This window comes from Musa acuminata, chromosome BXJ1-6, assembly GCF_036884655.1.
Source record: "Musa acuminata AAA Group cultivar baxijiao chromosome BXJ1-6, Cavendish_Baxijiao_AAA, whole genome shotgun sequence".
Lineage (NCBI taxonomy): Eukaryota > Viridiplantae > Streptophyta > Magnoliopsida > Zingiberales > Musaceae > Musa > Musa acuminata.
The window spans coordinates 8,608,086-8,630,973 of record NC_088332.1 but is presented as its reverse complement, the minus strand read 5'-3'; the positions used below and the strand labels follow the sequence as shown (position 1 = coordinate 8,630,973).

At 34.6% G+C, this 22,888-nt stretch overlaps 2 protein-coding genes and 1 non-coding gene across 3 annotated transcripts; 1 reads left to right on the top strand and 2 right to left on the bottom strand.

The window, feature by feature from the left end:
- Window positions 1–156: 156 nt before the first annotated feature.
- Window positions 157–14,705, bottom strand: LOC103987380 (polyadenylate-binding protein RBP47). Its single transcript, XM_065186803.1, is given in 7 exon segments — window positions 157–787; window positions 9,377–9,470; window positions 9,561–9,691; window positions 9,773–9,840; window positions 11,317–11,770; window positions 12,865–13,823; window positions 14,157–14,705. Coding segments are annotated over 6 exon segments (1,071 nt in total). The 5' UTR covers window positions 13,183–13,823; window positions 14,157–14,705; the 3' UTR covers window positions 157–781.
- On the bottom strand, window positions 14,220–14,693 carry LOC135675440 (uncharacterized). The gene has a single exon (XM_065185593.1). The coding sequence runs from the start codon at window positions 14,691–14,693 to the stop codon at window positions 14,220–14,222; it is 474 nt and encodes a 157-aa protein (XP_065041665.1).
- Window positions 14,706–16,386: 1,681 nt separating the features above from the next.
- Window positions 16,387–16,545, top strand: LOC135677969 (U1 spliceosomal RNA). The gene has a single exon (XR_010514798.1). It is a non-coding gene; the product is annotated as a U1 spliceosomal RNA (small nuclear RNA).
- The last annotated feature ends 6,343 nt before the right edge of the window (window positions 16,546–22,888 follow it).

Below are 22,888 nucleotides of genomic sequence, written 5' to 3'. Positions count from 1 at the left end.
ATCTATTATAGCTCATCTTCTTTGTTCTGTGGCAACTGCTACCAACTGTTAGTGTTCGTTCTAATATGTTCTTCAAGGGCATATTCTCGGTTTGTATCATGTATAATATTTTGAAGCTTAGTTTTAGCAGATAATTCAGATGGCTAGATGCCTATGGAAGCAGATGCGATCACCAAACATGACTACCAATCATCATGTTCAACAAAGTGAGGCTCCATCAGCCACCAACGCCAACTTAAAACAAGAACAGGGACTGTTGACGCAATATTAGAAATCAAAAAATCAAAAGGAAAAAGAAAACAAAAGTTCTTCTTTCTTTCTATCATTACTTCACACAGAAACCTAGCAGGGGTAATCAGAAGCTCAGCTCATCACAATCATAAAAGTTCTGATCAACTTGAGGATCGTCTGCACTTAGATGATACTGCAATCCTGTGCTAATTCAGCATGTCTGCCTGTGCCCAACAAGGCTAGCGATGCATCTGCAGAACACAAACAAGATGAGCAGTCGAAGAACGCATGATCCTTGAAAGTTGCGGAGGTTCGGTAGCCGGCAACCTCCATGAGCTGAAGCCTGGAGCGTCAACCCCACTTTGTTTCATGTGGTCAGTAGGGCTGCAGAGAGCAAGTTGAGAGCAGCTGGAATCTTCAAGTCTGGGCAGCGGAAATGATGACGCTTTATATATGGTTCTCGGACATGGCTGTTCCCAATCATAAGAAGCTTCATGCCACTTGGTACTGGATACGTTTTCCTTTCAAGAGCTGCTCCAATCTGCTTCCTTCATCTCTGTATCCAGCATTTACTTTCAAGCTCAACTTTTTTAGTGACATGATTTGCAATTGCCATATACGATGTTATGATCTATTTAAATTAGATTGAATCAATCAAAAACTTTCCTTCAGCACAAGATTTAGTTGCCTCCATCTAAACCCACTACTCAACGGTTGATAGAGAGAACGTCCACTCTTACGTGATAAGCTTGCACGAGGCAAATTGAAATATGAGTTTGAACAATTTGGACTCAATGCAGGTAAGATATCACATTCAAACCATCTATAATACTTCCAATATCAACATAAGATTGTGATAACAATGATATAAAGTTAACTTTGAATATAATATAAATATATATATATATATATATATATCCATTCAGAACTAATTAGACTTGAGCTATTCAATTATTTAGGAGCAATTTTTCTTGCAACCAAAAAACCCAAATTGATTTGATTATTCAAAAGAGTCTTATTAAGTACATGTTTGATATGGTCTCTTATAAGAATAAATCTTTTATCATCATCAGATATGAGATATAAATATCTCATAAGATATGATCCTAAAATTAGATACTAGATATGAGATATAAATATTTGTTGCCCTCGTAATAAAACACAATACAAAATACAAGCATCTTTTATCATGGTGTGACATTCATCATCAATTGATTTTGGCTTCTGTATTACATCCACGATAATTAGGAAAATAAATCAAGTCAAATCAATTTTGTCTACTCAAAATAAAAAAGAATAGATGCTAAAAAAATAAATCAACAAATTTAAAGTGAAAGTGCACTACTAAGACGTGTACCTTTTTGCAGAGATGAAGCCTTGTGAATGAAAGCTATAGTCATCTACATTAGCTCTATTTATCATATCTTAGGGGGAAACAAAAGGAGAAATAATATGTTCAAAAGCACATGCATCTACAATCAGAAAAATAAACATCTAGAGTAGTTAATCAAAGATCAATTCTCACCATTAATTAACTGATAATTATGATTCAATATATTATATGATAAATTATGAGCAACTAAGGACTACACGAAGATTTAACCAAACAAATACAAGGCTCCAAGTGTAAATAAATGAAACATGTACTAGAAGGGAAGAGTGTTAGGAATATCATTATTATTTGGAATCAATCATAATATTACTTTTTTCTTCTTTTTTTTAGTATAAACATGTTCTTTTTAGGAAACTCGTGGTGGCTAAAGCATTTTCAGACTTATTGGAGGAGTCCATAGAAGAGTTAGTATTCGACAATTTTATTTTTTTTATTATAATTCATACATCATTTTATTTATATTTTTAGGAACACCATCATGGCCGGATCAAGTTCACTAGTGAAGCTTATTTCAGGACTTGGTGGAGGAGGCTAAGAAGGCTTTAGTATCTCTATTTTTGTTTTTCTTTTCTAGTTTAATTCATAAATAATTTTGTTGTTATATTTTTTTATAAGTGTTGTTATGGCTGATGGGTTTTTGGGATTAAAGTAGAGTCTAGAGTCGTCAGTTGAAGAGTTCATTAAAGAGTTTATATTTGTATTTTTATTTTATTTTATTTAGTATAGTTCATAAAATATTTTATTTATTTTAATTAAAATTTATATATTTTAATATTTGTTCAAATAATTTTTGCAAATATAAAATTACAAGCAATAAGAAGATGAAGAAAAAGGAATCCTTATACTTCAATATCATGAGAGAAGTTTTAAATTCTATGGATTCCAAAAATGTCGTGTGCATCTGCACAATATGCGTTGCATGGAGCATTATGATCTCGGACCATGATCCAACCAAGAGAGTGATCTCATGATTGACCTATAAGAAATCTCTCAAATGGGTCATGCATAACATAGAAAACGATCAGAAGTCCTTTAAAGTGAGTATACTAGTTTGCTATGAAGAATGCAACATCTTACAAATCTATAACAGTTAGATGTTCTTTTCTTATCTTGATATCTGGATCAGCCTATACAATCCATTTTCTTAAGTGAAAATTGATATCCGTACTTGCAATAGAGATATCTTCTGGGGATTTTCGTACCTATCGTCAGTTTTGGAAAACACTAATGGTACATTCAGTAAGACAACTGATACAACATTATATAAGTGGAGAAAGGGAGATATTTCATGAACTATAAAAGAAAAACCCAATCCTAATAATTGACATATCATGAGCTTGGCAAGACATTCTTATGTACTAGAGATATGTAGTACTGAATTAGTTAGTTTTCAATTGTTCCATCTACGAGTCACTTGGTTGGGCGTGAAAATTCCTGTTAGAGCAAACGAGGACATTACATGTAGTTATTTGGTTGAATCTTACGAAGAATTGTGGCTTGTCTTATAACATGAATCTTATGTTATCTATGTATATCGACTTTATTTAGAGAGTAAGCTCTGAGTTAAGATGGACAACTTAGGTGATTGAGCATTATTTCTATATGATAAAGATAAATGTTGGGATTTTCGTACCAGCTCATGAAGCGAGATATGAAAGTAATTGCATATATCTCATCAATGATAATAAAATTATAATTATAAAAGATGGTTGTAAAAAAGTAATTTAGAAAAAAAAATGATGGTAAGCAAACAATTTGGCAAAAACCCTCCCACCCTATATTTTGGATCATACCAAGTTATAACTGAAAAAGTTTGTTACATATATAATTTTTTTAGTTATCTTATCTTTAAAATTAAATATAAATTATTTATAAATTAAATAAAAAATTATATCATTCAATTGCATATTATTAAATTTTGTATACTCTATATTGTTGTCAAATAAATTAATGCATGAAAGTTCTTATTGTGTGGTACTTAAAACCTGATAGTTGATTATTAACTTTTCGAAGCTATAGTTAGTGTTGAATTTTTCTTATTTGAGTATTTTAAGATTTTTCATACTATAATATATATTGTTATTGAATAAATTAATGTATGAAAACTTCACTATAGATAGAATTAAAATAGACATACAATTAGATGTGTGTTTCTTGATTGTTTTTTTTTTTGTATAAGAAATATCTGAAAAGTATAAATTTCTAAATCATAAGAAAACAATCTTTTGTGATATAGAAAACAAAGATTCTTACTTATTATTGTGTTGCACTTTTGTAAAATGATTTATAAAAAAAAAAAAGAACGAATTTTTTTTCTTTTTCTATTCTTGGAGCGTTGAATATTATCTTTTTTTTAAGATCTCACAATCGGATCATTTGTGTTTGTTTCATGAAAAGCAAGAGAAAATTTATGGAAATTTAGTTTCAAGTACACTTCAACATCTATTAAGTCTTCATCACCATTCTAAACAATTTTTTTCTAAAAAATAAAATTAATACATTTTTAGATATATAAAATCAATTAAATTTCATTGGTTACTAGTTTTCCACCATGTATTGGTTTAAGCATGGACTTGGTCTCCAACCTTTTCGATTTGGAGTAATTTCTCAGTAGTGCAACTTCAAGTTAAACTACTTCAACAGATCTTTAAAAGACCTTAATCATAAGTCTTGATATGTTGTTCCAACCTTTACAATTTTTAGGAATTTCTCGCCTCTCCAACTTCAAGTGAAACCACTTAGTTCAACAGATCACTAAGAGACCTTAATCATGAGTCTTGATATGTTGTTTAACCCTAATTGCAACTTTAAGATTTTGTGAGGAGCTCAAGGAGACAAGCAAAGAAACTAAGAAAAAAGTGAGAAAATAGGAGAAGAAAGAGGAGGCAGAGGTGGAGGTTATAACTGTGACAAGGGTGTTCTTTAGATAGGTGTACTGTTTTCGTTTAATTATCTTGATTATTATTGGTTAGTACCAGGCATATTGACTATAGATTGCAAAACACTAGTTATTCTGACTATATAGTGTAAATAATGATATAATCCTCTGATATCATTATTTTTTATAAAATATTGATTAAAATATTAGAAAATAATGAGAAAGGAAGTTTTGGATTTTTTTGCCACACCAGTCTCTATATAGATTGAGGCACAACACTTTCGAATGAGCAGGTGTATCTCCTTAGCAGTGAGCTCCATCTTTATAATTTATCACATCAGATTGCCAGACAAGTCCAAGAATCAACAAAAATTGGATTGGTTAGATAGGATCAGGTTTAGTCAATGTGGCAAACTGTTTTTTGAAGATAAATTTTAGGGTCCAAGGCACAACAAAATATCATAAGCATATGCTCATTCGTGATAGAAGAAAATTAAATCATCAAGAATCCTAGTTCAGCTAACAGATTAAGATTGAGCATTTGACTTAAGGAGTAAAGGTTGATCCCAGTTTGAGTCTAGCCTTGGTTGATTTTGAGGTGAGTAGTTCAAGGATTTTCTTGAAGTTAATTTCTTTTTAATCTCAGTTAAAGAGGGTCAAAAAGATGTAATTAGTCCTTTGAGTTGCATTTGCTCTCTATTTGGTTGAGCCACTGTTAGCTAATTTTGAATTCTGTCATCAACCTTAAATATGATGCAGAAGTAGCCATCTCTCCTGTACTTATATAGTACTTCTTGTTAGACTCGAGATAGTATCAGTATCTAAAGGTCACAGAATTTACACTTCTTAATGTACCCAACCTACTTTTTAGTGGTAAATATGGTAGAATGAAAATTATAAATGTTTCATTTGATTGTGCTGGCTTGCTGTATATTTCTGTGCCAGATATTGTTCTGGTATTCTTGTTTCAGAATCAGTGGAATCTGAATTACAGAAATTTAAAATAAATCATGATTTACTGGATTACTTTTTTTCACTTAAAGATGTATCCTATAGTGGTAAAAGTAACAAGTCACCTTTCACTGCTAATGATTTTGTAAAATATTTCTCATTAAGGGAAGAGCACCTACAGACCATGATATCTGAGCAGTCTTAGTATCCTGATGGATCTTCCTTTCTTTCTTTCTTTTTTTCTGAATGAAATTATTTTCAAAATGAATACATGATATTTTGACATAAGCTACAAATCAGAATATGAAGGCAAGATTGGTTGTTATGCAAAAACCCCTACGGATATCCCAGTTCTTTCATTCTCTAACAAAATATGTCCAGGCTGCATAATGTGAGGGAAGGTGCTCATTGCGAGATAATATTATGGATCTGCCCTTTAGTGTTCAAGCATCAAGAATATAATAATTGTGCAAGCTTGTTATCATACAACTATAATTTTAGGTACTACAGAAGCTTAGAGCACCAGAAGAAAATTTTGTCAAAGACACTTTGTATACTTGAATGCAGTTTGAGGAAAGGCTCCGGTAGTCCAATACCTAGCATGCGTCATATAGGCTTTTGGTATAGAATTGACACCAGATTGTCTCGTGTCTATCAGTATTGTAGTGTGCCTATTTCTAACATTATTTAAACTAGAAAATTGGGTATTGAAAGCAGAATGGGCTGAATTTTTAAATTGGCTACTTGAGGTGAAAGAATAAGTCATAGTCCTTGATCTAAAGATAGCTTTCATCAGAAGCATTCCAGTTACCTTAAACCATGTGAGTGTCATAATGAGCATTTTGTTTTTGTTGACAGTTAACTTTGAAGTGTTTTGGATTCTTCCAACAAGTTCATTTGCACGGATGACTAGCAGCTTCTTATGAGGTTGTATGAACTGTGTTTTCCTTGTAATGAAATTAATCATGGATACTTTCTTCCATTAAGCTTTTGTTGAGGTCAATATCGTTGGTCTAATCAAGGACTTCGAAATAGGTAGCAGCTTTAGGCTTTTTTCCTCACTCATGATATTATCAATTAGTAGCACTATACCTCAACTCGCTATGTCATTTGTAGCTTTTCTTCAAACATGTCTAAGACTAAACCGTGAATTGAGTCTCATAATTTTATTGATGGTATGAGCCTGATTCAGAATTACAAATATATTTTGCTCTCATCTTCGGATAATCCTGCATATGTATCAGATGGATCCTATATCAACGAAAAAAATATTCTAGATTTGTTGTTTTTAATTGCCGTATATATTTTTATATATAGAGCATAGCCAGAATTTAGGAGGCATTTGATGATCCTTGGGGGTTTTAGTTGATGCACTGTCTGGTTTGTAGATCTGACTTTATTTTACGAGCAATACCTTTTTTGATGTTTCTTTTCTCTTGAATAATAATTAATGATGTCTAAAGCTTTGAATTTTATGTTAATCTTGTATCTTTGATCCTCATTTAAGTGTTGCAGAAGTTGCAACACGGGTATGGTTTTCTACATAATCTAAAAGTTTGTTTCTGGAGCTTGTCTTCAAGAAATTGTTCCAACTTGACTGTCATTAATAAAAACAATTTTATCAGCAAATATATCTCTATAGGAGTTTATCTTGTACACTTGTGATGCATAAATTATTTCACGTGTGATAACTTGACTTAAAGCTGTTCTCTGATTCAACACTATGTTGGTAGGATACTCACTAGTCTTGCCTCTTATATGTTGGTAGGATACTCACTAGTCTTGCCTCTTATTGTTCTACCAGTAGCAATTGGTTCATCGTACACACGTTAACCACATTAATATGGCTATAGGAGGTCTCTGTTTATAGAAGCCACATCATTCTTTTTACAAGCTCTACAAAGCTTCTTTGGTAATGAAGAATCATATGCAGAGCTTTCTTCTCTCTAAAATTCTCTTAGTGACATGTTTATAGGTCTCTTAGTGATCTGTTGAACTAAGCTTTATACCACAAGCGCAACTAGCTTGTTTCATTTATTGTCTACATCATGCTAAAACAAACACAAATGAAACGGCCGTGGGATAAAAAAAAAGAGTGTTCAATGCTCCAAGAATAGGAAAAGAAAAATAAATCCGTTCTTTTTTTATATAATTTTTTGTTTTTTGTAAATTATTTTGCAGAAGTGCAACCCAACAAAAAAAACAAAAAACTTTGTTTTATGTATCACAAAATATTATTTTATTATGATTTAGAAATATATGCTTTTCAGATATTTCTCATACCAAAAATAAAAAAAATCAAGAAACACACTTCTAATTGTACACCTATTTTAATTTTATATATGGTGAAATTTTCATTCATTAATTTATTCGATAACAATATGTAGTATGAAAATCTTAAAAAACTTAAATAAGAAAAACTCGACATCACCAATAATTTCGAAAAGTTCATCATCAATTATTAAATTTTAAGTACTACACAGTAAGAACTTTTATGCATTGATTTATTCGATATGGAGTACAAAATATTTAACAATTTACAATTGAATAATCTAATTTTTCATGTAATTTATAAATAATTTATAAATATTTTTGTATAAAGATAAAATAATTAAAAAAATTCATACATGTAACAAACTCTTTCAGTTAGAACTTGGTATGATCCAAAATATACGATCGGAGAGATCTTGCCAAATTATTTTTTTACGATCTACTTTTTTCCAAATTATTTTTTAACGGTCATCATTTATAATTAGAACTTTATTACAATGGATGAGATATATACAATTACTCTTATATCTTATCTCATGAGTTGGGACGGAGATCTCGAAAGAGTACATTATCATCTAGAAATAATGCTCGATTACCTAAGCTATCCATCTTGACACATGCCTTACTCTCTAGATCTAATTGATATACATAGATATCACAAAATTTATGTTGTAAGGCAAACCACAATTCTTCATAAGATTCAATTAAATAAGTACATGAAATGCACTCTTTTACTTCAACAAGAATTTTCATGCCCAACCGAGTAACCCGTATAGGGAACAATTGAAAACTAACTAATTCAGTACTAAGTGTCTCTAGTGCATAGAAATGTCATGTCTAGCTTATGATGCACCAATGATCATGATTGGGCATTTCCTCAATACTCCACGAAGAATCTCGCTTTCTCCAACTATATACTATTGTGTATGTTGTCAAAATGAATGTATTATCAGGGTTCTCCAAAACTGACGATAGGTAAGTAGATCCTTAGAAGATACGTTCATCGCAAGTAGGGAGATCAATTCGCATTTTAGAAAATGGATTATATAGACTGATTTGGGGATAAGATAAAAATACTATCCAAACATGATAGATTTGTAAAACGTTGTATTCTTTATAGTAAAATGGTACACTCACCTCAAAGGACTTTCGATTGTCTACTATATTATGCATTCCAATTAGAATATTTCTTAAAGGTCAGTCATAGGATCACTCTTTTGGTTTGATTATGGTTTGAGATCATAGTACTCCATGCAATGAACACTATGTGGAGGTGCATGACGTTTTTGGTATCCATATAATTTAAAACTTCTCCCATGATATCGAGGCTTAAGGGTTTTTTACAAATTACAATAAAAAAATATATAATAAAAGTACAAATACTAACTTTTTAATGAACTCTTCATCTGACGGCTCTAAACTTTGCTTTAATCGTAAAACCTTATTGGCCATAATAACATTCCTAAAAGAAAATATAGCAACAAAATTATTTATGAATTAAACTAGAAAACAAGGACCTAACTTAACCTAAGAAAATTCTTAGATCTAAAATAAAATGAATCGAGAATCTTTCTTTTTCAGACTTATAGGTCATTTTTTCTTTTGTAGATAAATAATAGACATGCTTTAGCTTAAACTCTAAAAGTCAGTACCTGCCTAGCAGGGTTGTGACCCCAGGATAGACGCACTATTTGCTTGCCAATAATTGTACCATTTAACTGTTGCAATGCTTCTTCAGCATTATTTCTGCATGGGTTAAAAGAAGAAACACACAGCTCAACAAACTTGTCGTGCATTTGTTTACAATGTTCAGAAACATGCATTAGCAAGATGTACCTATGGGAAAAAAGAACAAAACCACATTGTTTTCCAACTGGAATTTTAACAGAGGTGATTTCTCCATACTATGAAAAGGCTTCTTTCAGATCATCTTCACTGACTTCTGGATCAAGCCCTCCAACAAATACCTTCAGCAACAAAAATATATTGTTAAAAGGTTGTACCAATACATGTTACTTCTATAACATATATGGAAAAAATATCCTTACTGTTGTCTTAGCTGAATCTTTATCTGACTGGGAGCCGGTTGCTGATGCACCATCAGGTCCAAGACCACCTAAATGTATCCACAGTTAGGGTTCCATGGACATTTGTTTATAAAAAAAATGACTACGATGTAAAACAAAGGAAAAGTGTTAAGTGATGCTTGCATATTGAATCCTAATATAGAAAACCAACAATCATAATTTGAAGTGGGAAAATACTGCCACTAAGGCCAGATAAGATAAGGCTTTTGACTTAAAATACATTCAAGCTTGTAAACCATCTATTGATACAATCAAAGACCTAGAGTTAAGTTAAATCAGAAATAAAGTCAACCAGAAAAAAAAAACAGGTCTAAGGTTGAACATAGAATGATATCCTCAGGTTTTTTTTTTTCCAATTAGAATTCTGTCTAGTTTTGATTTTTTTTTTTCTAATATACTGTGACAAAGAAACGAAAATATAAATGCCATGTCCTCTGTGAATTTGTCCAGGTTGATGGTGTCAAAAGAGTCCATAACACTCAACCTTTAACAGGCGACTGTCTTAATGGAGGCTTAGCCACCATGATTCTATATTTAATTATGTAAGATCTTAAATTGAATAAACAAAGATTTGGGTTTAAGTCAGCAATATAAATAAGGGTGTTAAACAGTAAGGTTACTTATGGCTGCAGACTTTTCCTTGTTGTTACATTCTATATTCTTGTTTTTTATTTCTTCTTTCTTGAATATCAAGCCAACCAACCAGGAGAGAATAGGCAGTCAAGCCAACCCATACTTCATCTGTGCCTGAATGGATTTGATATCTAATTAGCCAACTAGTATCCCTAGAATGATTACCTATATATTGTTTTCAACTGATACAAAACCAGTCTGAATAACTTTACATTTTTTATCAACGAAGCCTTCACTACTATATCACAAAGAAAAATTCTAAAAAGTTTCTACTCTTCATATCCTTTGAGGGGACAATAAAAGGATTAATGATTGCCAGGAATAAAAGAGAATTTCTAGAATTAAAGATGGACATTTTTCTATCTGCTGTAAAATTACCCATTCCTTCATGAGCATAGCTGTGACCAAACCACCATAAAACCATTGACTAAGGAGAAAAAGATGTTACAAGATAAAGGAAGAGAAGTACTTACAAGAAAAGCTCGAGGTTAGAGAATAATATGCTATGAAGATATTTTGAATTTTTATGCAGTACTTACAAGAAAAGGTCAGTTGTGCAGAATGCATAATTAGAGCAAAATCCATGAAGTAAGCATGTAAATTCAAGCATCTCAAGTAATGTCCATTATTCTTAAACAAATAGATTGACAGATGAACATAGGATCTGAAATTTCTGAACTTTCTCCATGGAAGAGAAGTTTTGTGTTAGCACATAGAAAATTTAAGGTAACACAGAGAAAATAAAGCATCTTTATCTTTGGGACACTATTGTGTTAGCACCAACTAAGAATGGTCTAAGTTGTGTACCAGCTTCTTAAACGGAATAACTTCGAAAATATATCGAAATGATGGTTAAAAAAATCCAAACGTACCAGAAGACTTTCTAGGTGTAACAAGGCCAATACGCATGGGCCTAGAAGAACAATAAACACCATTCATCTCGGTGATAGCAACTTTTTTATCATTCTCATCTCCAAATCTTACAAACCCATAACCTTTTGAACGACCAGTATTAGCATCAATAACAACGTTTGCACCTTTTACTGATGGGTACTTAGTAGTAAAAGTTTCATGCAAAATTGCATCAGTAACATCAGAAGCTAAATCACCTACAAAAATAGAGTGATCGAAAGTAAGACCTGAACGCTTATTTCCCATGCTAAATGGTGCCCAATTTAACCGAAATGGCAGATCTGTGTTAGGCATCAGATGACCGCTGAAGCTCTGAAGTATTTTTTCAGCCGTTGCATGTGAGTGGAACTCAACAAACCCATAACCCTCTGATTGTCCAGTCTGCTTATTGCGAATAACCTTTATGGAGACAACCTGCATGGCAAGTTGTTGAGTCAGTATAAAAGGTACGAGATTAGTTTAAAGTATTATATAGATGCAACAAACAATAAAAATGACTCAAAAGATTTAATTGAAAATATCTTCTTGTTCAGATGAGACAAACAGTGCATGTGATGAAAACTAAATATGAGTTCACCAAGCACAAAAATAGGCGTATGTGGTTTAATCCTTCCAATTTAAGCAAAATGTAACAAGAAAATAATTATTGTGTTCCTTACATAAGACCGAAAAATTACAGACATCTCTTCCACATTGCACATTATTGTCTAACCAAAAGATGCCATGTGAAGAATATAATAACAATTATCAATCTGTAAATGTTAGTCAAGACATAATCTCTGAGTTTTCATGATGCCAGCTAGCCAAGAAAATGCTACTTTAGTCTAGAATCAACTCCTTAACACTGGTTAAAAACGAAAAAGTAGCACTATACTGAAAGAGTTTTTCTTAATTTGTGCAGAAAGCACACTAAAAAGTGCTGCTGCCAAATTTGCTCAAACTGTTTCTCCCATTTACCTGCTCACCAGAGGATCACCTTCCTTGTTTAAATTTTATTATTTAGCCACAGTCAATTTGCCAGGATTGAACAGAATCCACCACATTTAATCATCCATAAAATTTCTATGTTATGATTGCCTTCAGATCCCGTCTAAGATCTGAACGACAGCAAGGGCTGCAATTTACAGATTATAAGTCGTTAAAGGACAAACCCTTTGTTAAATTTGACATTTCTAAACTTAATTATAACAAAAGATCGAGACCAAATGTATTAGATTAATGCATAAAATTTAAGACCTTCTATTAAAAGGAAAATTACTAGAGAAATTATGAAAATATCCACATCACATGTAGATTTAAGTCAAACAATACTTCTTTAACTCAGCTTGTCTATGCAGATGGCAAGGTAAATGGCCTACAAATGCAGATATTTCAACGAACTACCACAAAGCAAACAAAAGGAAGCAGGAAGATCCAGTTGTTCGCATCAATCAAGAGAAGTAAAAGGCGTTCCCATCACATATGAAAGAAAGACAGCATCTAGCAGCAGCAAAAGGATAAATCCTCACCTCACCGGCATGGACGAAGCAGCCGAGGAGGTAGTTTTCGTCCATCCAGTACTGGAGATCCCCCACCCAGATCGTCCGCTTCTCGTCCTCCGCCGCCGCCTCCTCGCCCTGCTGGTGGCGGTTCGATATCGACGGCGGCTGAGGCGGAGACGTCGGGGGATGGGGGGAGGGAACGAAGGGATGCCCGTATGACGGTGGCGGCGGCGGTGGCGCCATCATAGGGTGCTGCATCACCATCGCCGGTGCCGGGTACCGCACCGCCGTCCAAGGCTGGGGCGACGGGGTGCGCCGCGGATCGACTCCAGCCACCGGTTGCATCGTCGCCGCCGTTTCGATGAGGACGGCGGGCGAGGCAAGCAAGGAGAGAAGAAGGAGATCTCGCGGGGGGGGGGGGGGGGGGGGGTGGGTGGTGGGCGGTGCGATGAAGGGCGATGAAGGGTTTAAATAGGGAGGGCGGATTCGATGCCAGGTTTGATATTTACCGTCAGATCAAAATATAAGAGACGTAATCGCCGTCGATTAGTGCTCGTGCCCTGGGCAAGGCACCAGGGCGGTGGTTTTGACCAGATCCGCGTTTTATATCGGACTGCGACAACTGAGTTCGGTACCGGTTTAACCTGTGTCGGCGTCTCGATGTAAAGGTCGTAACTGGGCTGGGCCCAAGTCCACGTCATCCAATTCAATGAAGCCGAAGACGAACCACTTGATCATGGTCAGACTTACTTTACGCAGTCAAAATGAGACTAAAGGACAGGAAAGCACGATTCGACCCACGAATTGCATTCCCTTAAAGGTTGAAATTGACAGCAATTATTTTCTTGATGAGCATTCCTTGTGTTGAGGAACTGCATGCTTTAGAGGACAATAAGCCATCAATTAAACAGGAGCTGAGGAAAATGAGAATTGAGATCAATCATATTCTCCATAGCTTCAAATTCCGTAGAAATCTGTGATTGACCCTGCGGACAATCACAAGAAACCAATGAAAACATTAAAAAAAACCTTTAAAAGAATGAAGAAGTTAGACGTAAATTTAAAAAAAACACCTCACTACAAACTTTTAATAGCGTAAATTTGAAAATAATACAGTAAGACGTCTGATTATATTTTTTTAATGGCATCAGGAATAATTTTTCCAATCATCCAACAGAAACATTTTTTTTCTTCGGCCAAAGGTTATAGTTTGAATCAAACTGAAAATATGTTGTCGTGGCTGACAGAACTTGCGGTCTCAAAATTTTGAGTGGTAAGTCAGTAGTCATACCAACGAAAATACAAAATCAAACACTTACAGCGCTATGACTGAGTGGATTAGCGCCAGGAAACGGATGAATCGCCCCCACCCATGTTGTTCGCTACCACGACGACCGTGGACGTACAACGACACCCCGGAAACCCCCGCCGGACCTTCTCCTCCGCGATATGAGTAGGATGCCGGGTGAAGGCCCTCGTGCCCACCACGGGGGAGCGTAGTGGCCACCGACATAGGGATCTGCGGGGAACGTGCGGTGGCCGGGCTCTTGTCCAGGATAAGGGTAGGGCGCCGGGTGAAGGCCGTCGTGCACACCACGGGTTACGTAGAGGCGACTGACATTGGGATCGGCGGGGACCCGGTGGTGACTGGGATGGGCGTCAGGTCTGACTGGGGTCGCAGGATCGCTAGGAGGGTAAGGGTTGGGGTGAGGATTAGGATAGAGATAGTGGTAGGAGGAGTAAGCGACGGGGCGGGGAAGGTCATGCTGCGGCGGCGGTGCGCTGGAGAGGTGGGACTCGGGGTGGTGATGCGGCGGTGGCTCCTGGGGTTCGGACCACCAACGGCTGTAATCCATACCCTAGAGAGGTAGTGGCACTGGGGAGAGAGAAGGCGAGAAGATGTGATTGACTCCGCCTCGGTCGCTTTCGCAGAGAGAACGACATCACAACCGGTGAAGTTACCGTGCTTATTGTTGCGCTACTACCTGCTCTTCGATAATGTAAAAAAGAAAATTCCATGGATGGATGCCTCATAAGCCACAGGAAATATTACCAAATTGAATTTATTTATTCTATTTAGTATTTTAAATTTTACATGCTACATATAAAGCCAAACAAAGTTTAAATTGACATAAAGTTCAATGAAAACAGTGGTTCGACCTAAAATTCGTACATAAATGATTTGGTAAAGAAAATTGATGTTTAAATTTGAAATAAGTCAAAACGTTTATAAACAAATACTGCTTGATACAAATAATAATTTTTATATATAAAATAAAAAATTGAATAAATATATGTGTAGACTATAATTCTTCACTTGATGCTTTTTTAGTAGCAAGGGGTATTCTAGTTATATTTGTAATAGAGAATCTTTTTAAAAGGAAATGCCAGTTGTTTCCCATCCTTGAATGAGGTTTATTGGAAGTTTTCAGGAAGTCGGTCATGTAACTGTTTGTTAGATGGGCAGCGTGTTGTCTTATTTGTTTGATACATCCCGTCAATTAGCTTCTCATTTGTTGCTGTCAGTTGTGGAAATGCTATTGTGGTCGAATGAGCCGTTACCTCATGCGTGATGCGTTCAAGCCACACAAATAAATATAGCTTTGTAGCCCTAAGTCAGGCATCTCAAATATCCGAGCTGTCCGCTATATTGTGCTAACTTTTGTGAAGAATAAATACATATTAAATATATTTAGGTACCGTCTAATAAATAAACACCTTTAATAAACCCGAAAGATGTAATGCTGCGAATGGACTTAGTGTTGCATACTTAGGGTGGATGAACTTGATAGGAAAATAATGTTTATTTTGTATGCCAATAACGATGAGCTTTCCATTTTTCATGTTCGAAGACAGAGAGCACAGGTGAGCGACTGCCAAATGTTGTATGTTATTAGTATTTGGTTCCATGAAGAATAAACAAGAATTTGGTTCGGCTTTATTGCATTTAAAAGAATCAATCTAACAGATGTCGAGGTAGCAAAGGAAATATCCATACTAGATGGCAGGAATGTGAAGTTTAGTGCTCAGTGTTACTACATACAGGGGAAATGATCCATGGCATGACTGGAATTACATTGCGGCGTTACACATTCTCCACTGTTCCGAGCCTAACAAAGTGCCCATCTATGTTTCTCAAAAGTTCATCCATAAGATAGATACTTAATTTGTGCTCTTGAGTATCGCAATCCACCTTCGGGTTTGGAGGTTTTTGATTCAAGACTACTACGCTGGATGCATTCTTTTTACACTGATATGCAACCATAAGACATGGATGAGTTTGTCTTTTCTAGTATAGTAGGATAGTTAATTGGCAATATCATTATCATCTCCACGGTAACTTGATCATCCAAACTATTCAAGCATAAAAAACCAGAAGACTACTGACAAATTTATCGTCTCACTTGTGATTGGAATATTTAGCAATGGATACTATATCACAATTAATCAACGCTTCGTTCACACGAGGGGTTTAATCCCACATCGAGGAATCTGAGGGTGGCGAGACCGCAGAGATGCTTAAAAGAAGATTCGTGCTACGATTGTAACATACTTACCTGGACGGGGTCTATGGGCGATCAACAAGGCTCATGGCCTAAGCCAATGGCCTCCATTGCACGTTGGAGGAGCATTGGCTTACCATCTCCCCAAGTGGGAGAGTGGACGTCATAATTTGTGGCAGGGGGGTACGCGCACGCGCGGCCCCTACCCAAGTTTTTACCAAGCTTTTGTGTTCGTTCGACTTCCCTCTTTTTGGGTCAATGTGACCAGTTGGGATGCGCTCGGAATCGATTTTGATTTATTAATTTAAAATTAGTTAATTTGATTTAGTTAGCTATTTTATAATTTAAAAATTAGTATTCTTGAACCAATGATTCAAGCTCATTAAATTAAATAGATTAAATATCTTATCACATCAAGTCAGGATATTAATGCGTGACATTGTGATTGATTATTTTGCACGAACTATCTTTCACCTATTAATTACGACCACTGACAAGAGAAAACTGATGCTTATTTATGGGGGATTTGAACTTAATTCTATGTAGGATCTATAATTTGACTTGACATCAGAAATCTATTTGTCCAATTCCTAGAAAGTTCGAACATTATTTTTGACGTTGTCTCAATTGCCAAAAGAAAAAGAGAGAGAGAGAGAAGAATGAAAGCATCATCTTAATCCGAGAATATGTATTGCTTAAAGACAACAAATGATAACACCATTTGGAGATCTAATTTATTTTTATGATTTCTTTGTCATTTGAACACATAATTATTCAGCACGGCTGTTATAGCCTTGTAAACTAATTGATTCTTTTATCTTTCGTGTTTCTTAGAATTGGCTTAACAAAATTCCAAATGTAACATTTTATTTTATGAAAGATTAAGCAATGATAATATTGGCACATTAAGGCATGTTAACCACAAGATTTTTAAGTAATTCTATAAATGATATTCTTTTTTCTGTGAAGATAATGACTTACCGGATTGTATCATGCACATTATAACATGGGTCACAATATATTATAGTATATCTGAATCTTGACGAGGACATGAAATCTTAATATACTATACTAAGATTTATATCTGAATCATGATGAGGACATGGAATTTTAAACGAAGAAGATACTCTTATTTATTAATTTAAAGTTAAATATTTTAAGAAAACGACACAAGTTCATCATTTTAATGCAGATAATAATACATATCGTTGTCATAAATTAGCTACATGAAACTTGGACCATAAGCTGCAATAAACTAACCTTTATTATGATTGTATTGTTAGCTTCATGATGGAAAATTTAGCTAGAATTATACCTGTCTTCTAATAATTGCAATTGAGTGTGAAGATTGATGCTTGTTAGAGTAGAATGCTAAGAATGGTTATACACAAAATCCAGATGGATCTATAATTCGACTATTAGAAATCTATAGATCCAATTGTTTTAATTATTTTGACATTGACATTGTTTTTTAAGATTACATATCATAACAGAGAGATTTTCTCAATTATATTTTAATGACTATGGTGGACACCAGATCATCATCAAAGACTGTTGTGGTGAGGAAGACGTGATTGTTGGCCGCGAAGTCTCGCTCGGGAATGTGACTGCAGTGGCGATGGTCGATCGATCACCGGTAGGAAGAAGGGGCGAAATTTCACTTTTCTCACTACACTGATACTATAATAAAATGAAACGAAGAGAAAGATATAAAGGTAAAAAGTACACTTCAATTAGTATCATATAATGTTTATTTATACATGATGAAGGAGAGGATTTTTTGTGATGGGAAAGATTCTTCGGTGAGAGCAGACTGATCAATCTTCAACCGGTCTAATAGAATGATTCCGGAGTTGAAGACAGAGGTTGCTAATGATTTTGGAGCAGAGGATTCGGTGACGGGGCGCTTCCAGAAATGAGATTCTTTTCCTCGTATTAATTGTTTGACAGATAAACAATACAGAATTTCATTTGTTATCATCAGCAATTCTTGCCTTAGCAAGCTCTACTCTCCTTTTCTCTGATCTCCCTTCCTTTAGACTTGTCACAGCCTTGGACGACCGCAGCCTATTCTTGTTAGAGCGAGGTATACCTTATGTACCTGACCTTCCACGAATTCCATCACCATGAACCCTATTATTGTATGGACCGCCACCTTTGAGAACTTCTTGCAATCGGGCTTGTGGCAGCGCTTGACGAGGTGACGAAGTATAAAAATGCGCATGAACCCTATCATCTCTATGCGATGATGATTTGATCGTTGAGTCGGGTGGACGAAGTATAAAAATGGGCATGATGTGTCATTAAATAGATTGTGTTAGAACCCTATATCAATAGACCCTCATCATGTTTTGCCATGTACAGTATCAGAACATGATGGCTGGTTTGGTAGGTTCTTTGACTACCTCACCCACTATGTATTTGGATGTGTTGACTTCAAGTTATTTGCAATCAATGTCTTACAACTTTGACTGTGTTGTTTTTTATCAGTGCTTTATAGTTAGATTTTATCGTGTTATGGTGAAAGAATGCTTCATGTGATCCAAGATGATCCAGCCAAAGTTGAAGCTGAACCCCAATTTGGCTCAATTAGAGTTCAAGTCCAACACCAAATCGATCCTAATCCAAACCAACTCAAGCTTGAATCCAGCTCAAGGACCAGATTGAATGTAGCTCAAGTCTCACTAGAGTTTAGCTTATATCGAGTTTCGATCAAAGTTCAATTTAGCTTAATCAAAATTCAAGCCAAAGTTCAATTCAGATCTAATCTGGCCAAACCTAATGCAAGCTCAATCTCAAGCTCCTGATCAAGTTGCAACCAAACCAACTCAGCTAAGTGTAGAAACCTCGCTATGCCTTTGTTTTTTCGTCATTGCCTTCAATTACTCATCCATTTGATCTCGTGTATTCAATTATCGCACTATCCGAAGGTGAAATAGATGATTCTTAGTTAGTACTCAATTCTAATAAACTTGTGCTTGAAGAGTAAGTCTTCTTATTTGGCCTTTGCTAAGATCTCTCACAAATTTCATCTTATAATATATTTAACAAATGCTCAGCTTCTATGCGAGTTCTTGTGATAAGTAATTACTAATTGGACATGACCTTCTCAAGTTAGAAGATTTTGTTTTTGCTATATATTTCTTCAATAAAAAAGAAATCATAAGAGCATTGAGCACTTCTTTTTGTCATGAAAATTCTGGATAATGTCCACCTTTCAAAAGACACTTGTCGGACTTCAGAATATTCCTTCTAGATTTATATCCTATTGGGACACTTTTTTTCTTTAAATCCTTCTCATCTTTTGATTTGGATTTCTAGATAATCATGTCCGGATTCCGAGCCTTCTTGCATGGACTTTGCCTATACTCACTTCTATAAAATTTCAGTAACTTTTAGTTGACAATATCAAGCTACAGCACTAACTTGATCACTCTTCCTGAGGTTGTTCTGAGGTTTGGCTTCTTCTATATGGCAGAACTTTTGCTCTATAGGTTCATCATTACAAAATCTACTCTCCACTTAAGAACTTTACTAGTATCTGCATCAGTTCTCATCTATTTCACTTGAACGATTATGTATCACTGTTGCTTCTCTTGTATATCAGTGCTAGTATTACCACGTTAACCTGTATTTGGGATTTGGTAAGGCATATAGTAACCTACGTAGAAAAGAAATATTAGAAGGACAAATAGACTATATATCGGCATAATATTGTCAGACCCGAAATCTACTCGAGTCTCGCTTTAATCAAATTTTCTAAGAAAACTTTTTATCTCTTAATCTAAATGACTCTGGTTAGGGATTTGCTTGAGCAAAAATACATAAGATATTCTGACACTGATAGCGGATAATCCTCTATCGATACTCAATTACCCTTATAAAGTTGGTTGTCACTCTCGATGACCAACTGTGTTAGATCTAAAACTTTCAAACTGACAAGTCTGGTATCTAAGAGTTGAGTACTCATACATGACATCCTTAGTGTCTCAAGTCTAAGGGTCAGATACACAACTATAATAATAGAATCATAGTTTGACAATGAGATATCATCAATCATCCAGCATTCTGTGAGCGAATTAATCAGTGAACTCATTCTCTAATGAACACCTACGCTGTATTCCTAGTATACTCATAATAGCAGCTATGAGACTAGTTACCTCAACTATATAAACGAGTATACAATACACTAGTCTATTCGATTATCTCGATGTCCCTTTCAAGTAACATATGATCAGGATTATTTAGGGTCTTTATTTAAAGATAAATCGGTCTCATTATCATAATCTCGTCACGATCCGAGTCTCATTGTATAGATCCATGGACATCACAATATATGTAATAATTAATATAAAATAAAAAAATATCAATAATAATAATACTAAAAAATATTGTGCGGCGTATTACGTGTTATCACTTATGTGATTGGCTTATAGGGCACATATGACTAACAGCTTGCTCCTCTAATACGAGAGAATATTAGAATTAATCTCTATAATAAATTAGAAACTTGAGGTGCTTAGACTAAGATGATTTATGCAATTTGTCAATTTTGGGATTACTCTACGAAGTAATCATTTACATTAGTCTTCGTAGATTCAAAAAATTTAATTAGATTAATAAATGACCATTAAGCTTCACCACCGGTCTTCATATCTTTTTGTAATAAGAAGTTCACTAATTGCTTTATGCAACAAAAAAAAAAACTCATAAAATGAAATATAAATGAATCATCAATCACATCCATGACATAAAAGTCCACTAATTACTCTAAATTATGGTTTTACTTTAAACGATAGAGAAACTCTGATATAAGTTTTACCTCCATGATTAACAAGTATAATAGTATTGTTCTTGTTTTAACTGAAACTCGGAGTGATCCAGCAGCAATATCTAAAACAATCTTCTGATTTGACCATTCTGCTGATGGTATGATTTTCTTTCATATAAACATATGGTCCTCTCCAGGTCCATCGAATTACATATATACAATTAGGACGACATCTTGTCTCGAGAGTAGAGATTAAGAGATAGTAATTACTATATCTGATATCAGTCATGAATAATGCTTGATCATCTAAACTCATCTTCTTCGTCCAACTCTTATTCTTCATATCAAATTGAAATAGATGAACTTCATTATCCATCCATAAGCAGTTAACCAAGAACATATCCCCACAACTTTCAGCTAAATAGATGTCATCATTGAAAATATCTATGTCTGTGGGTAGTGGCATATCCAAATCCCCAAGCCGAAATGGACAAACTTGGAAGCACACTAAATGCCTTTTATCATTTAAAGCATAGAATTGCCCTTGGAATTTGATGATTTTCCCATAAGAGGAGGCATATATATCATTCTCTTTGGTCCATGATTTATCTCCCAACCTCCAAAAATAGAGATGAGAGTACTCACATAAACAAAAGATGATGATGCAATCATGATTTGTTGGAGGTGATGACATGTAAATGAATCTTATATTTCCTTGGTACTCATGTGCTGGGAGGTCCAACCGTACTCGAGAGAATGGATTATATAAAACGATCCTATCGAGTTCCAGAACTAGCCATCCATGTGAGCTACCATGAATCTTGTATATTTCAAGTTTATAATCAAGTTTGATCTTGAACGACATGTCCTCGTTTACCATGTTGTGTACATTCCAATAATCATTACCATGCCTGATGCTTAATATCCACGGGATTTTGCTCAAGGTTGGGTCATATCGTGGAGATATGGCCCACCACTTCTTGCATACGGTTCTCAAGCGAATAATATCTTTAGGGTTCAAATGCATTAACACTGACTCGATAATATCGATGGGAATATACTTGATGACATTTTTGACCATATTCTTCTCCTTCTCCATTAGTTTTTTTGTTGTTCACGGTCATAGTCTGTTACAGAATAATTACATCACAACCTCATATATTAAGAAAATTAAAAATAAGTCTAATCTAGTGTAGTCGAGAGGGAGAGGAAGATAGAAAAGAAAGCATATATGAGTTTTACGAGAAATCAAACCATATGATGCTATTTTATTGTCATGTCATGTAAAAATTAAGCAAAACCGAGAGGAATATGTAAAGGAGAGAGGATATAAGGAGTGGGGTATTTTACATAGATTATGCTTGAGTTAATGTGGATTACTTGGTTTGCATGGAGTATCTCTCATGTTTTGTTTAAATTGGAAATGTATCTTATAATAAAAAAATATTTATGCTTGAGTTCATGTCGATCACTTTTTTTCATGAGTACCTCTCCTACTTTGCTTAAATTGGAACGAAGTTATTTCATAATAAAAAATATTTAAAATTTGGGTTACACAACGATCAGAGCTTTAATCTCATACACTTTTAGATTTGATCCAATTTAAGGTAAGTGATAACGCGAGTTGGTCTAGGATTTTACAATAACTTGTCAAAGTTCATACCAGCTAAACTAGTAAATATTTTTATTTTTATTTTTCAAAACAATTGTGTTTCATAAAGGAAAATAAAACAAGCTTTATCAACATAAACTAAGAGTCAATAAGCTAGAAATTTTT